The following is a 14,774-nucleotide window of genomic DNA, read 5'->3' as shown; positions in this document are numbered from 1 at the left end:
TTTAAAAATACTTGTCACATGTAGCATTTGAGGTTTGCAAAGTACTAGATCACTGAGCCTGATTTAATTAGACAAAACAAGGTTATAATGCTCAGTTATAATGACCACAGTTATTACTGCAATAGTTCCTTAAGACTTGCAAAGAGCTTTCCACGCATATGTTATTAGAACCTTCCAATAACAATTATAATTGGAACATTACAGGAACAGCATCTACCATTTATGAGTTAATATTTGTAAAAATAAAATAAAATTAACACATATTCAGCACAGTGTTTGGTACACAGTGCGTGCTACACAAATGTTTATTCCTCCTCTCCCTCCTCCTATGATAGTGTCCAAAGGTGGCAGAGTGGGCTTTTGTATTGGTGGCCTAAATCTAACGCTTCGACTGTCTTCACTTTCCAGATGAAGAAGTGGGAACTAAAAGGGGAGGTCACTTTTCCACAGTTCCACTGCTAATTAGTATCAGAGATAGGATCATAAATCAGGTTTGTCCAGACTCCAGCGCTACTGCTCTATTCTTTCCACCAAGCTCCCTCTCAGGCAGAGAAATCACTGCCCCTCCTCCTACCATACTGCATTTGAGAAATGCTAATGTTCATTTTGGGTCTTTACTGTCACCATTTATTAACCATGAAGACATGATCATTGAGCAGCCAAATGATTGGCTCAGAGAGAATGGGAGTCTTTGCTTCTAGAAACCGTCTAATGGACCCAGAGGCCTCATTGTATGTGGCCAGACTGTGGGCAAAGAGTTACAGACTCTGAGGATCTTGGGAAACTACTACCTTACAACCTATTCATTGTTGAAAAGTCTGATCACCTGTGACCTAGGAAACTCCTGTGACCATTTTTGAGGACACTGTGCTCTAATCCTGATCTTCTGGCAGCAAAAACAGCTGTTTGTACTGTGACAGATAATTTGGGTTTTTTGTTTTTTCAAGTGCAAAAAAAAAATCTTCCTGACTTTCCTCTGGCTTGACCCTCCCCTTTCCCTATCAACCTTGCTCTGCACAGGAGAGAAAGAGGCTTACTAAAAGAGATTCAATTCTTCTGAAGAAGAAATCAGGGTAGGATTCACTGCCACTTTCTATTCAGTGCAGCATCCAAATACCTAAGTATGTCTTCATCCAACTTTTGTGTGCAAAGGTGCACATGGGGAAACTTTCCTAAGGAAGCAATGCCCACTTGCCCCTGAAGCAGATGGATAGATGGACAATGCTTTGGGTGTCTGCTCATAAAGGTTATTTAGGTATTCCAGATCTCAATGCTTGCATAACCTTCAGAGCACACCAGAGCAGGAAGCATCTTGAAGATGTCCCCAACCTCTGCTTGAAAAACTCTAGAGACCAGTGAATTTGCTACTGCTAAGAATAAAAATAATAGCTGATATTTATATACTGCTTTAAGGTATGAAAAGGGCTTTACATACATTATCTCAGTAAATCCCCACAGCAAAACTGTGAAATTTCTAATACAAATAGTATTAATCTCAATTTACAGATGACAAAACCAAGGTTAAATAACCTGCCCATGGTTACAGAGCTAGGAAGTGATAGGGTTTTCAAACTTGAGTCTCTTCTTACTTCATGGCATGAGGATGAAATGAAGTAACACAGAAAAGCATTCTGTCAATGTCCATACTTTCCTGTTATAGACACATCAATCAGATGTGTCATGGAGGAATCATTTAAAAAATGGCTCCCAGGGCTACGCAAAGAAAAATCTGTAGCAAAAAAAAAAGCCTTCCAACAACACTGTTCTTAAAAATGTAATAAAGCTTTACCATTTATCTGACTTGAAGAAAGGCGTGAATTACTTTGCCAAGGTATTCTTTCCTGGGTTACTGGGTTAATTTCTCTTATCCCAATCCCTCTGAGCCTACACTTACCATGAGAATTTCCAAATCACAAGATCCCTGAAAATCTTTCCCTAAAAAAATATCACTCAAGTCACAAACCACAAGGATATTTTCAAAGACAAAGTTTACTAATATCGTTGCCTGGTCCAAAGGCAACCACAACTAAATTTTTCAGTTTTCTGGCTACAAAAGCAAAGAAGGGAAGAAGTATGGTACTGTAGTCTGGCTCACAAAAGCAGCCTGTCTTATGGAGCCAGCAACTCCAGGGAATTGACTTTTATGTAGCAACAAATTGGGATGGGTCATGGTGTTGGTTAAGCAGCCTGAAGTGCAGTGTCTTCTGACCCTTCACCACTATCAGGCTAATGGGAGCAAGGAGACAGCATGCAGGTGGGAAACAAGGACTAAAGAAAGCAAAGGAGAAAGGGATCCTTTGATCAAGTGTACCAGGAAGGCACAACAAACTATGATTTATTTTTCTAGGAAATTCACCTAAAATTCTACATGTAAATGCAAAACTATCCAGGAAAAGGTACTGATGAAAGAATAAATTCCCTGGACTCCTCACCATCATCATGGACTGAAGCATGGATAGGAAGTAGGCTGTCCTTTCTTGAATTCATCTAGGACCATTTAACTGAGATTTGTATTCATCACTCAGCCCCATCTCGGGACTTATTAGCAGTGTTAAATAGGCAGAAGACAGCAATGTTTTTCTTTTGTGGTCAACTGCTTTTTAGAACCAACAAAATCAAAAACAAAGTTTAAAAAAGCATGGAAAATAGTGAAGTCAGAGGATGTTTGGTCAATACTCTGGCTATGAGGAGCATCCTCAGAACTTAGAATTCTCTTTCATCCCCAATGTCTTCTTCCTTATTGAAAAGTGGAAGTGGGGTGGGGAGAATGACCAAGATCTTGGAGGAGTGAATGATTTTATATTCCAAATAAGATTCATCAAATACTTCTATACAGTACTGGAAATTGCACAAAATTGCATTGATTAGGTCTTCTACAATTTTAGATAGCCTGATTTTAATTAGCTCTCACTTCCCTCAAGGCTCTTTCTCCCCTTAACAAGACCTTGCTAAAACCATACTTCATTAGATAAAGAAGCCATTTGCTATAAGCTACCTATTCTGCTGCTTTACATATATAAACACCTTGAAATCATCCCTTATTCTCTCATCTATCATAATCTCAAATAAAGTAGCTCTTTTCTTGACTGTCTTTTTTTCTTGATTGTATTGTACTCTTGATCCTATTCTTTTCATCTTCTCAGGCAGACAGGCCCACAATCATCCTCATTCTCTTTAACCTTCAATCTTTTCCTCACTTCTGATTTGTTTCCTGATGCTTATAAACACTCAGATCTCCTTTTTCCTAAGAAAAAATGCAAAATTTCACACTTGACAGCTACTATCTTTTCTCTCTTCTTTTCATAGCCAAAATCCTAGAAAAATGTCCACACTTGTTGCTCCCACTCACTTAACTCATCTCACATTTACTTCTCTGAAAGTGCTCTCTAAAGTTATCAATGATCTCTCAATTGTCTTTTCTCTCAGTCTTGATCCTTCTTGAAGTGTATGCAGAATTTGATACTATTGGCCATCTTCTCCTCTTACATATTCTCTCATATCTGATTTTTGGTGATACTGCTTTTTTGTTTCTATTACTAGCTGTCTGCCATCTCTTCAGACAGACTCCTTTCCCAAATCATCATCCATGTCACATCTTCTCATTGAGGGTATACTCCAAGACTCTGTCCTAGGCCCTATTCTCAATATATATGCTCACTCTCAGTGACTTCTTGGGTACAATGATCATTTCTATGCAGACAACTTCAAGATCTATTTATCAAGGCCTACACATTCTCCTGAGTTGGAGTCCTAGGTCACCAGATTGGATTATAAAATTGGATGTTCTGTGGCTGTCTCAAATTCAACATGTGCAAAACAGAACCCATTTGTTCTTAAGCCCACCCCTCTTCTGAACTCATCTTTCTATCAAAGCCATCACTACTCTTCCAGAACTCATATATTCTCTTTTCATCACTCACAGTCCCCAGCTGACTTTGGCTCTTTATCATCTCTAGCTTGGGAAATTACCTTGTATATGAAGTTTTTCCTGATCCCCAAGTTACATTTACTATGGCTATACTTTTCCATATACTTATTTTGTAGCCATTTTGCCCTGGTGAAATGGTCTCCTCGTCTTGAGAATAAAGGCTATTTTGTGTCTTTACTTCCCCAGTACCTAGACTCCCAGTATTTAGAACACTGTAAGCATTTAATAAATGCTTGGAAGAGTTCAGAGATTCTTAATGTAGCAGCTGATAAAGAATTCCTTTCTCACATCTCTCCCTTACTTTTTGCCCTGACAGACCTCTGTTCAAATTATTTCTTTGGATTTAAATGGTCTGCTTTTCTTATAATATAATTAAACTTCTCACAATTTTCATTTCTGACACAACTAGACTGTAAGCTTCTCAAAAATTGGTTCTTTGTCTTTTTTTTTTGACTTCTACTCTGAGTCAACCAAATGTTGGGCACATAATAGATGTCTAATAAATATTTGACTAATGAACTGAGAGAAATATGGGAAGAGGATGTTGCAGCTCCTCGGATTTACCCCCAAATCCTTCTGTGTACCTCTGAAATTCAGATTTCCAGTGACATAGGAAAAGGTCACAGAGCTGTCCCCAAAATCCAGTCTCTTTGACAAGTGATTAGTCATATCAAATTTTGACTGGGTCAAACCCACAGTGATACAAGATAAGAACTCTTTTGAAAATCATAAAACCTCCTGGATTTTGAGGCTGAAAAGCCCCCAAATGCTCTAAGATTCAAAGCAAGCCAGGAAAATGCTTTGGCTCATTACCAAGATTTATTTTAAAATAGACTTGTGAAGGAATGATCTGACTCTTCATGGATTAAAATCTTATCCTTAAATCCTAAACCAAAATCTTATGACAATCAGACTTAAAGAAATCAAGCTCGTCTTAGAAGTAGTGCTCATAGCCTAGGAGGTATTTATTAGGTTTGGAGAAAAATGCCTATTAGAAGAACTTTTTAATCTTACCATTATTTCTCTTCAAACTTGTAAAAAAAAAAAACCTTCACAGATACATTCTCACAACAATTATGAGACTTCTCTCTGTTGAAAGCATGTACAGGACAGCCATTCTTTCAAAATGAAAATCAGAAAGAAGTAAAAGAAACAACAGATCTTATGTTTCTTCCTAATCTATCACATCAAAACAAAGGCTTCTGGAGACTATAATGTTCATCCCTGAACCTTCATGTGAAACTCCAATAGATCTGTCCCAAATGGATGAGAAGACTTTTACTTCCAGAAAGATCTTCATGGAAGCAGCAGAAGAACACCACTGAAAAATACTGGGTTTGGAATAAGAGGTCTTTGGAAAATTTGATTCACCCCTGAGAACCTTGGGATCTTTAAATGTGGTGGAGGAGAGATCTTCAATGTGCTTTCACATGTAAATTTATCTTAAGGCATTATCTTCCACTACTCCCATGAAGGAAACTTAGAGAGTATTTAGTACCCTCCATTTTATAGATTTTATACTGTGGCCCAATACTGTAAACCACTTGCCCAAAGTCATAAAATTTTAAGTGAAGAGATGAGACCCGAACATAGGTCTCCTAATACTCCAAACTATATTCTTTCAATTATACTAGCAGTATTATGTTTAACTTCATTCTCTTTTGCCACAGGGAACTGACTGCAATTTTCTGAGAAAGGTGATTGTAGGAACAGAAGAGAAGAAATCTGGAATAAAATAATAAGAAAGTTGTGTAGGTAATTTGGACCGAACATTATGAATAAGGCCGAACATTAAATCTGGAAGAGGAAAATTTGGGAGGAATTGAGAAAAATGTGAAAGTGAACAATTTCCATAGATTCTACTTCGGCTTCTGTGGGAAAAGATTAAAGTAGAAGGAGTGGTATACAACATAATCAATGAGTCAGAATCTGAAGAGAAAGACTGGAGAAGAGAAAGGAGAAAGGGTTTGGTAAAGCAAAACAAGTAAGAAAGGGGAAATAAAATAAGGTGGAAAATAAAGCAAACTTGTAGAATGTTGATGATTGGGGAAAATTGGGGAAATGGCTGAAAACTTGGTAAGAGGGAGAAGCAGGTAGGCTAGAGAGGTGGAACTTTATAGCTGCAAAGTCTCCAAGAGGTAATGATAGATTTACATTTTTTTCAGCAATTTAATTGCAATACTAAAAGAAAGTGATATATTCATTCATGAATGCTGATCTTATGCCAGCTATCTGAAATGACTTTTGTGAAGAAAGCACCATAGCGGTCTCTAATTCAGGCAGGGAAATTACTGATAACTTCTTGGATGCCATTTTTTGTAACTTACTAATGCAACATTCCTGAAGGGAATATGGTCATTTCAGGAGTATAGATTTCCTGGATTAGTACAATAAAAGTCTAGTTGCCGGGACAATGTTGAATTTTAAAAACAAAGGAAATCTTCCTTTGTCCACAAAGATGTCTCTTCTGGGGATAATAGGATAGTTCTGCAAGCAATTATACTCCCTAAAATAACCTTCTCTAGTTAAACTTAATCACAAATGATGGGTAAAATAATTGGTGATTGTATTCAATTAAACACCTACCACATGCACGGCACCATTTCTTTTTCCATTTTCATTATGCAACATTGGCCAATCTGTCTTTCAAGGAATTAAATGACAAACCCCATAAAACATTCTTCTCAACTGTGACTATAACAGTTTTTGCAAATGCCATCTAGTGTGGAAGTAGTGCAGAAAATTTATAGCTTTAATTTGGATCATTTCTAGCTTAGTGGCTTTGTCAAGAGGTATAGTTGCACCCATCATTCATTTTTAAATTTTCTCTTCCAGAATCTAGGTTTAAATAAGATAGTGGCCTGACCTCCTAAAATGATTCCCTCTACAACTTCTCCCTTTCCCATGACAGCACAAGTTGGAAATAAACCACGCAGAGGCCAAATAAGACTCACATGGTGACAATCTGCAGTGAAGCTGCTAAGCTGTAGTGTGAATTCCAGTTGTACCATCAGGACTAAAGTTATCTAAGATCTTCAAAGGTTCTTGCTACTCTGTTAAAATAATTTTTAAGGAAGGTTGGAAGCTGTGTAGTTAGTGTTGAAGTGAGGAAATGAGGACTTTCTACTGGATCCATCACACTGCTGTTGCCAGGGAAACAAAGATCAGTAAAAAAGAAAACTTTCCCTTACTGATCTGACATGCATTTCTATGGAAACCAGAGCCAGTAGTCAAGAAGTTAGTGCTCACTCTGATTTCAGGTATGGCCCCAGTCTGGGAGCTTCAGTACCATTTTGCCAATGACAGTAGGAGCTGGCTGTTTCCTACAACAGATAGATTTTTAATTCAGCAATTTAATATTTTTAAAGTATAATTGTGACTTGTATATTAAAAGAGGAGGTTTGGTATCCTATCAAAATAGTATTTAAATCTAATTTTTTCACTTTTTCTTCCCCCCAGAGGGTCCACAGGAATTTCTCTCAAGAGATTCCAAGTTTGGGCATTCTCTAACCATGTGATCATCTCTCAATCCCACTGTGCAGGCAACAAGAGAACCTCACTCCCAATCAGACCTCAAGTATCACATACAGCTGAGGACAGAGACCTCTCAGTGTTGCAGTTATCTCTGGCTTCCAAGATTGGTCAGTAAACCATGGACTTCAGACTTCAAACAAACCAGCTAAAAAGGGGAGTAGATACCTTTTTTCTCATTTGGTCATCATGGGAGTTTTGATGTGACATTTGTGATGTCACATTTGATGTGACAAACATAAATCCATTTGTTTCTTTATCAATATTAGGAACAATCCGTGGAAGAAAAGAACTAGAAGGGAGGAATTCCAAAGAGGCAAATCTAAGTGCAATGTAACTTGGGTAATGCTACTCAAGAATGGAGTGCCTCCAATGGTGGCAGATACCTGTGGTTCTATCTTTATCTCTGTGGCATTTCTAGCAGCCCTCATATTTCTCTCCATTCTCACACTCACAGCCTAGCTCAGAGCCTCAGTCTTTCCTCCAAAAGGTTCTGAATTGGTTTCCCTGTCTCAAAGGAATTCCTTGAGCACACATCTCACCAGGTCACCCCTTCAGCTTGCTCCATCACATTCCATAGCTCCCTAGAATAAAATATACACTCCCTTCTTTAGTTTATCTGTGTTTGACAATGGGGTCCTATCCTATTTTCCCAGAACTTTACATATTAGTAAGATGTATCTTTAGGCATCATAGGCATACAGATTAATTACAAATTGTTCTATTCATTCAAAGTATACTTTGGTAAATATTAGTCCATGTATAAGTCCATTTTTGTTAGTATAACTTACAAAAATTTAAAAATTCATAAGAGTCCTACAAACTATGAGAGTGATCACCACAATGAGATCCCATCTTGAAGATACTATCAGCAGAGCCTCACTCTATGATTCTAACTGGGACCTTTGAGCTGACTAGTCTACAAGCATCTCCCTACTTGGTCCTAGCTCTCTCTGGCTAGCATATGCCACCTCCTGCTGATCAAGGGTCACTGTCACTTCAAGTAAAACCTTCCTCCCTATTAGCTTTCTACCTTCTCATATCCCTAGGCCCTCCCCAGTGCCTCCTCTCTTTTGCTACTGACTCTAGACACCCCATTTCTGTCATTATGATTTCCTCTCTTCACTTATGATTTCTTGATGTAATACTTTTTTTTATCATCTAAGAAGCTCACATAAAGCCAGCCTTCTCCTGGAGGTTCTACCACAGAGATTGGGCTTCTTCCAACCTCTCTCAATGCCCCCAATCCCTTAGGGAATTCTGCTCCTTTGAAGCTCATTCTCTCTATTTAAATCTCCCTATGAATATCATATCTGCTGACCTCCTAATGCTTCTCCCTCATTTCTCAATAAGGAAGATGCTCTCAGTTTCTGTGAATACCTCAAACCCTACGTTCATCCCCAGTAACATCAACATTTATGTTTCCTTCAAATACACTGTCCCATCAGGACACCAATCTCTCCAACTCCCACAACCTTTGTTTCCTCTCCGCTTCAGGTACTTATAATCATGGTCACCCTCAACACTTTTACTTACACGATCCTGAACCCTGTCCTCCCCCTTCTGACAACCATCTCTTTTCCTCTGACAATCCTTTTCTTCAGTCTGTGACCTCAATCTCCCTGCTTGGTGGCACTCTGTCACTTCTACAATATCCCTCCTCACCTTGACACTAAAAGCCCTTATCCATCCAGCTCCAGCCTTTCTGGCTTATTGCCAATTCCCAAGTTGACCACCATCTCCTATGTGAGGATTTTCTTGATCCTCCACAGCTGTTTTTAGTGCTTCCAATAGCCCAAACTATCCTGTATTTAACAATGTTTATATCTTATATCTATTTACATAAGTTGTATTCCCCAACAGAATGGTTCTTTCCTAAGGGAGAGAAACAAACAGAAATGAACTTCCCTAAAATTATACTTACTATAAGCTCTAACCACTCAAGGCTATTATCTATCCCCTCAAAAGCCTTACTTTCCTTTAGGAAAGAACCAAATCACTGACATGTCTCCTTATCCCAGCACTGCTTCATGTCTGAGTCTCCACTACAACCACCTTCTCTACTCCTGCAATTTAATTCTTCTTGAGAAAGTCATGACATATTCTTATTAAACAACAAATCCCAGGCCCATATTGCTCAGCCTGACAAACCTACAGGCCTTTTTTCCTGGATTTCTTGCTTGCTTATTTTACTCCCTCCCTTGTATTAGGATTATGTGTGAATGTGTTCCCAGTGTCTCCAGAAGAACTTAAGTTCTTTGAAAACCCTTTGGTGTTTACTGAGGCATATTTTAAGGTGTCTTGTAATTCTGCCTTTTCACTACTTCAGTTTGACTATCCCCACTCCCCTCTAAGCACGCACACACAGAGACACACACAGACACCCCCCAATTACTCTAATTAAGAAGATCTGTTTTATATGTGAATTCCTTCATCTTAATTTGACAAGAAGCACAATTCAGTCCCTTTTTTAATCTTTGAATAGAAGAGTTGGCTGACACAGTTTGCAAATGGAATTAAAGGAATGAGTACTGTCTCCATTGTAAAATGGAGATATGGAAAATAAATTAAGTGACTATTCTTAAATCACTGAATTACCATGTATTTCTAATAACCAGTCTCACAAGCTCCTTCTATTAGGTCAAACTACAATTATACGGTTATATGGATTCACTAGTGACAGGCTGTAGTATGGTTAAAACTCAACAAGTTTTCCTAGTATTATGGGGTTCAAATGGTCATCATTCCAGGAGCCACGTTGAGAATCATAACATTAACAAGTCACCGTCCTCTCTTACTGTGGCTATTTTAGTGTTGTCAAAAGTGATTAGAAGGAGCTATGGCAGAATTTCATCATTCACCTTTAAAAAAGGTATAAAATATTTATTGTTACATGAGATAGATTGGATGGGAGTAGGTGAAGAAGCAAGGATATTTGGGAAAATATAGACCATGTAATAACAAAACACATCAATAACATTTTTAATTGTAAATAAGCTTTAGAGTTTAAAATGAGAATAACCACAAAACTTCCAAAAAGCTGATTTAAGAAAATGAAACATAAATCATCCTAGCTATTGACTAATATCTTAAACATAAGAAACATCTCTTGCTGACTTGAGAGAAATTGAACTAAAATCTCTCAGTCTCACAAAGCTCTTCCTGTGAGTTTCTGTTCTAGCGTCTCCTTCAGGAGTGAAGCATCAAGTCAGTGTTTGTGTCTGGTTACTTCTGCAGACTCAGTTTAGATTTGTAGGCATTGTCACTCACCTTTAAACTGGATCTGATATAAACCCCAAATCCCTCCAAATCAGCAGTCTCAGGAAAGATCAAAAAGATCCAGATCCCATGTCCAACATGCAGTGCACAAGACGGAGGCCGTCAGAGAGGGAGGACATGGAACGAGCACACAGCAACACAAGGAGCCATCTTGTACAAAAATGAACAGAGGCCACAGCACCCAGCCCAGCCTTGAGCGTCACAGGAGCCACACCTGGAAAGCCTTTTCACTAGAGTGGCTGTAGGGGGCCACCCTGGGACACCTGGTTTGGGTTCATCTGATACCTCCATTATAGCTGGGTTCTTTGAAACAAATCCCAGAGTAATGATTGCCAAGACTGGGTTTGAAATGTCCCTAGCAGTTCCCAATGACTAAAGTATGACATATAACTGTCAAAGCAAAACACGTATAGTAGAAAGGACCCTGCTTGGGAGCCTGGGGCCTTGAGTTCAAATTCAGATTCTGCAAATTACTATATGTAAGATCTTGGGTATTTCATCAATTTGGGCCTGAACTGCCTTATGTGCAAAACAAGGAGATGAAGCGAGATGGTGCCTGGAGTTGTGTCAGCTCTAAAGAAGCCTAGCAATTTAGAATTTATGAAATATAAATTTGTGTGACATAATGGTTCCTTGGGAGAGCATGACATAAGGTAATAATCCCATGTACATTTTCTAAAGGGCTGGAACCACTGCCTCTTACAGAGCACATGACTTTCTTTTAGGGGTACAAAAGCCCCTGTACCTTGGGAAATCTATGAAAATCCTAAATGACAAGAGTGATTCTTCTGCCAGCTGGAATCTGGAGGCACCCCCCTTGGGAGAAGAAAGAGGAGAAGGCTAATGGATCACCTTTTAAAACCCAACAGTTGGTGTCCAGTTTATAGCCAATAACCTCCAGTTTATAGCCACTCCTCAGCCAATGTCTCTTTGAATGTGGAAGTCAAAGGCCAAGCAGTTTATAAAACAGAATGATCTGGCAAATAGGGTTGTAAGATAAAGGTAGTTTTCTCATTCCTGGGAATCAAATTTCTTCCACAGAATCATCTAAATATACAGAGATTTTAAAAATATGAAAAAAGAGTATAAGATACCTTGCAAAAGTATCTCTGTGAAAATTCATTTCTTGGGCAATATGATACAGTGGAAACAATAATAAAATCTTGTCATTTCTAGAGCATGTTTAGGTTTACCTAGCACTTTACACAGGAACCCAAAGAGGTATTTGCTGTATTATTCCCTTTTCACAAATGAGAAAACGGAGGCTGAAAAAGGCTGAATAGCTTGTCTAGGATCACACGATCAGTAAGTGCCAAAGGCAGAATTTGAACTCAGGTCTCCTGATTGCAGGTCTAGTGCTCTATGCACTGTGGTGCCCTCCAAAGAACAATGGACTGTAAGGGCTATCTGGGTCTCACTTCTGCCATGCTGCAGGGAGAAACTTCCCTTCTGGAGATTTCTGTTCTCTGATATGTAAAAGAGATTGAATGGTGAGCAGCCTCTTCCTGCACTACCAGAAAACATAATCTCATGATTTGGGCTTCATAAATATCCAGTGCTCAAGTCAGAAAACCTGTCATAATAATTTGTTTAAATGTTCTCCTATTCCTAGAGGGAGAAATGGACTTCTAGGAAAGAAATGATGAGGGGAAATAATGAATTACTTGATTTTTCTTTCTGCCATGAAAAGATACAGGAAGAAGCCAAGTTGAGCAAATGAATTGCTTTGGAAAAATGAAAAAAATGTTCTCTTAAGATACTTATAGGAAAACAGACTAGACAAAGATTAGTCAACCCAAGGGGTATTTATTTTCTGAGCACCTGCTGTGCCCCTAACAAGGTATCCTCGGAGTAGATGGCACCCAGATTCTGGGACTGAGAGTTTGTAACATCCAGGCCCTTCTCCTTTAAGGTCAATGCAGAAAGGGGAAATTACTAGTGCAAGGTCCCAAGGATAGAAAAGGGCAGGGGCAGGGTTCTAGACCCCAGGTATCCCAAGCTCACATCCAACATTCTTATCTCTTCCCACAACCTTAGGCTGCCCTCACAGTGATAACACTAAGGAAGAGAAGCAAGGTTTGGGCTAATTAACACAAGACAGAACCATCACAGGTCATAGACAGTAGTTGGGAAGGCTCAGATACCCAAACTAAGCCTGAAAACAGGGAAGTGGCTTCTTTTTCTTCCCACCTTTCATCCTCTGAGAAAAAAAATAGACTATATGAATTCTGGTTCTTCTTCTTCCCCCCAAATTTTCTTTCTTAGGAAAATTAATTAGTTCCCCATGTGACCCTTATAGCTAAAAAAAAATTAATGACCTTCTAGATTGACTACTGTGGAGGCAATGGAGACAAAAGGCATAGGGTGATCTGGGAGATCCAGAACAACAAAGGCCAGAGTTGGGACCAAGGGCTGGGTGATGTTGGGGTCTCTGGAGGGAGAACCCAAGAGAAGGCTTTCAGTGTGGACGGCAGTTCACTCTTTACAAAAAGCTTTCATGCTTACTAACGCTGGCCCCCCCAGCCTGTGGTGATTCTAAGCACTGTTTTAAAGATGAGGAAAATGAGGCTCAGAAAGAAAATAAGTATATATACTAACTACAAAATGAGGGCACCAGAAAGTAAATAGCAGCATGGCATGAAAACAAACCAGGCTCCCTCTGCCGGGTTCAACACGGTGGATTCTCAACTTAGAGGAGGGAGAGAGGCTTGGACAACAGCTACCTTTAAGAACTAAAAGAGATTGTGTAGTTATTAAATATCATAGCCTTCAACATCAGCACATTAAGGAGGGAGGCTCCCCTAGCTACAAAAACAATGACTGGAATATTGAAAAGTGAGGATAAAGAATGGATTGCAAGGTAGCTCACACTTTCAATATCGATGCTCTATTTAGTGGGCAGCTCCCTCTGTCTTGAAGCTCTGACCTCCAGGCTGTAGAGGAGATGGCCTTAAATACCATAAAGGTAAATAAAGATACATTTCCAAAAAAGGGCCCTCTGATAAGAAATGTTGGTTTTTACCACACTTACACCCAGTGTCTTAAAGGAGAAAAAGCTATTAAAGGGAGGGAGGGAGGAAAAGGCAGAAAGATGAAAACTGGAGGGGAGGAGGAGAAAGAAGAGAAAGGAAGGGAGAGAAATGGAGGAGAGGGGCAAAAAGAGGAACGGAGGGCAGAGAAGGAGAGGCAAGGGGAAAGGGAATCATGCTCGGCATCAAGAGAAACCCAGCTCATAAACTGAGGTCTGTTTGGTAGCTACACTCTAACCCAAACATATTATAATAAAACCAGAAGTATTCTGGGTAATCTATGATGTACGATGGGGTCATTTTAAAGAACCCGGTTCATCTTACCCACCTGACCTCTCAAAGGGGCCAACATCCCTTTTCTCAGTTGAGGGGAAAACCAGCTTACTCACTTGTAGTCCATCATTCCAGGCTGTGATTGGCTACACAGGTGAGTTTTCAAGGTGAGGTGATTAATGCCTCATATAATCAATAGGGTCTGGCAATGCTGTTAACACATAAGGTCACACAGACAAATACAGGCAGAAGGATCACATCTCAATTCCAAAGCACCACACTGGAAGAAGTGACAAAAGAATCCAAAGGGCATGCAAAGAAGCCACCACTGAGCAGCTGGGGGACTCAAAAGGGCCGCCTGCATGCTGCTCAGTGGCGTATGCAACAATAATCGGGCTGCTTACCCACTAAGCACACCAAGAACCAGGTTAAGGACGAAAAATGAGCCAAGGATGATCAGACTAACAAAATACACCCATGGCCATTCCCATCCTATTGCATCATTTACCTGTAAAATGTAAGGAAATCAGTTACAAGTTATCCAGTCACTAAAGGGCAGAGTCCCAGCCGCAGCTGCCACACCCCTCAGGCATTCCCTCTACCAGCCAAGGCTGGCCTGGGACTCTCTGAATTTCCCCAATTAAGCCAATTTTGCTCCTGAATATGAAACTACAGGAAACCAAGATGCTGACCTTAGTCTGCACCTCCAACCCTTTATGGCTGAAGGAACGCAA

General features: G+C 39.5%; 1 protein-coding gene across 4 annotated transcripts in view; it reads right to left on the bottom strand.

The window, feature by feature from the left end:
- The window catches only part of CACNA1D (calcium voltage-gated channel subunit alpha1 D), a 289,659-nt gene that overhangs the window by 141,100 nt on the left and 133,785 nt on the right, over window positions 1-14,774 (bottom strand). For all 4 annotated transcript variants that reach the window (XM_031952057.1, XM_031952049.1, XM_031952040.1 and 1 more), the window contains exon 6: window positions 14,445-14,548. In XM_031952057.1, the coding sequence (XP_031807917.1) occupies window positions 14,445-14,548 (104 nt within the window). The remainder of the gene's footprint in view (window positions 1-14,444; window positions 14,549-14,774) is intronic.

The sequence above is a fragment of the Sarcophilus harrisii genome, chromosome 1 (assembly GCF_902635505.1).
Source record: "Sarcophilus harrisii chromosome 1, mSarHar1.11, whole genome shotgun sequence".
NCBI lineage: Eukaryota > Metazoa > Chordata > Mammalia > Dasyuromorphia > Dasyuridae > Sarcophilus > Sarcophilus harrisii.
This window is presented reverse-complemented; position numbering and strand designations above follow the sequence as displayed.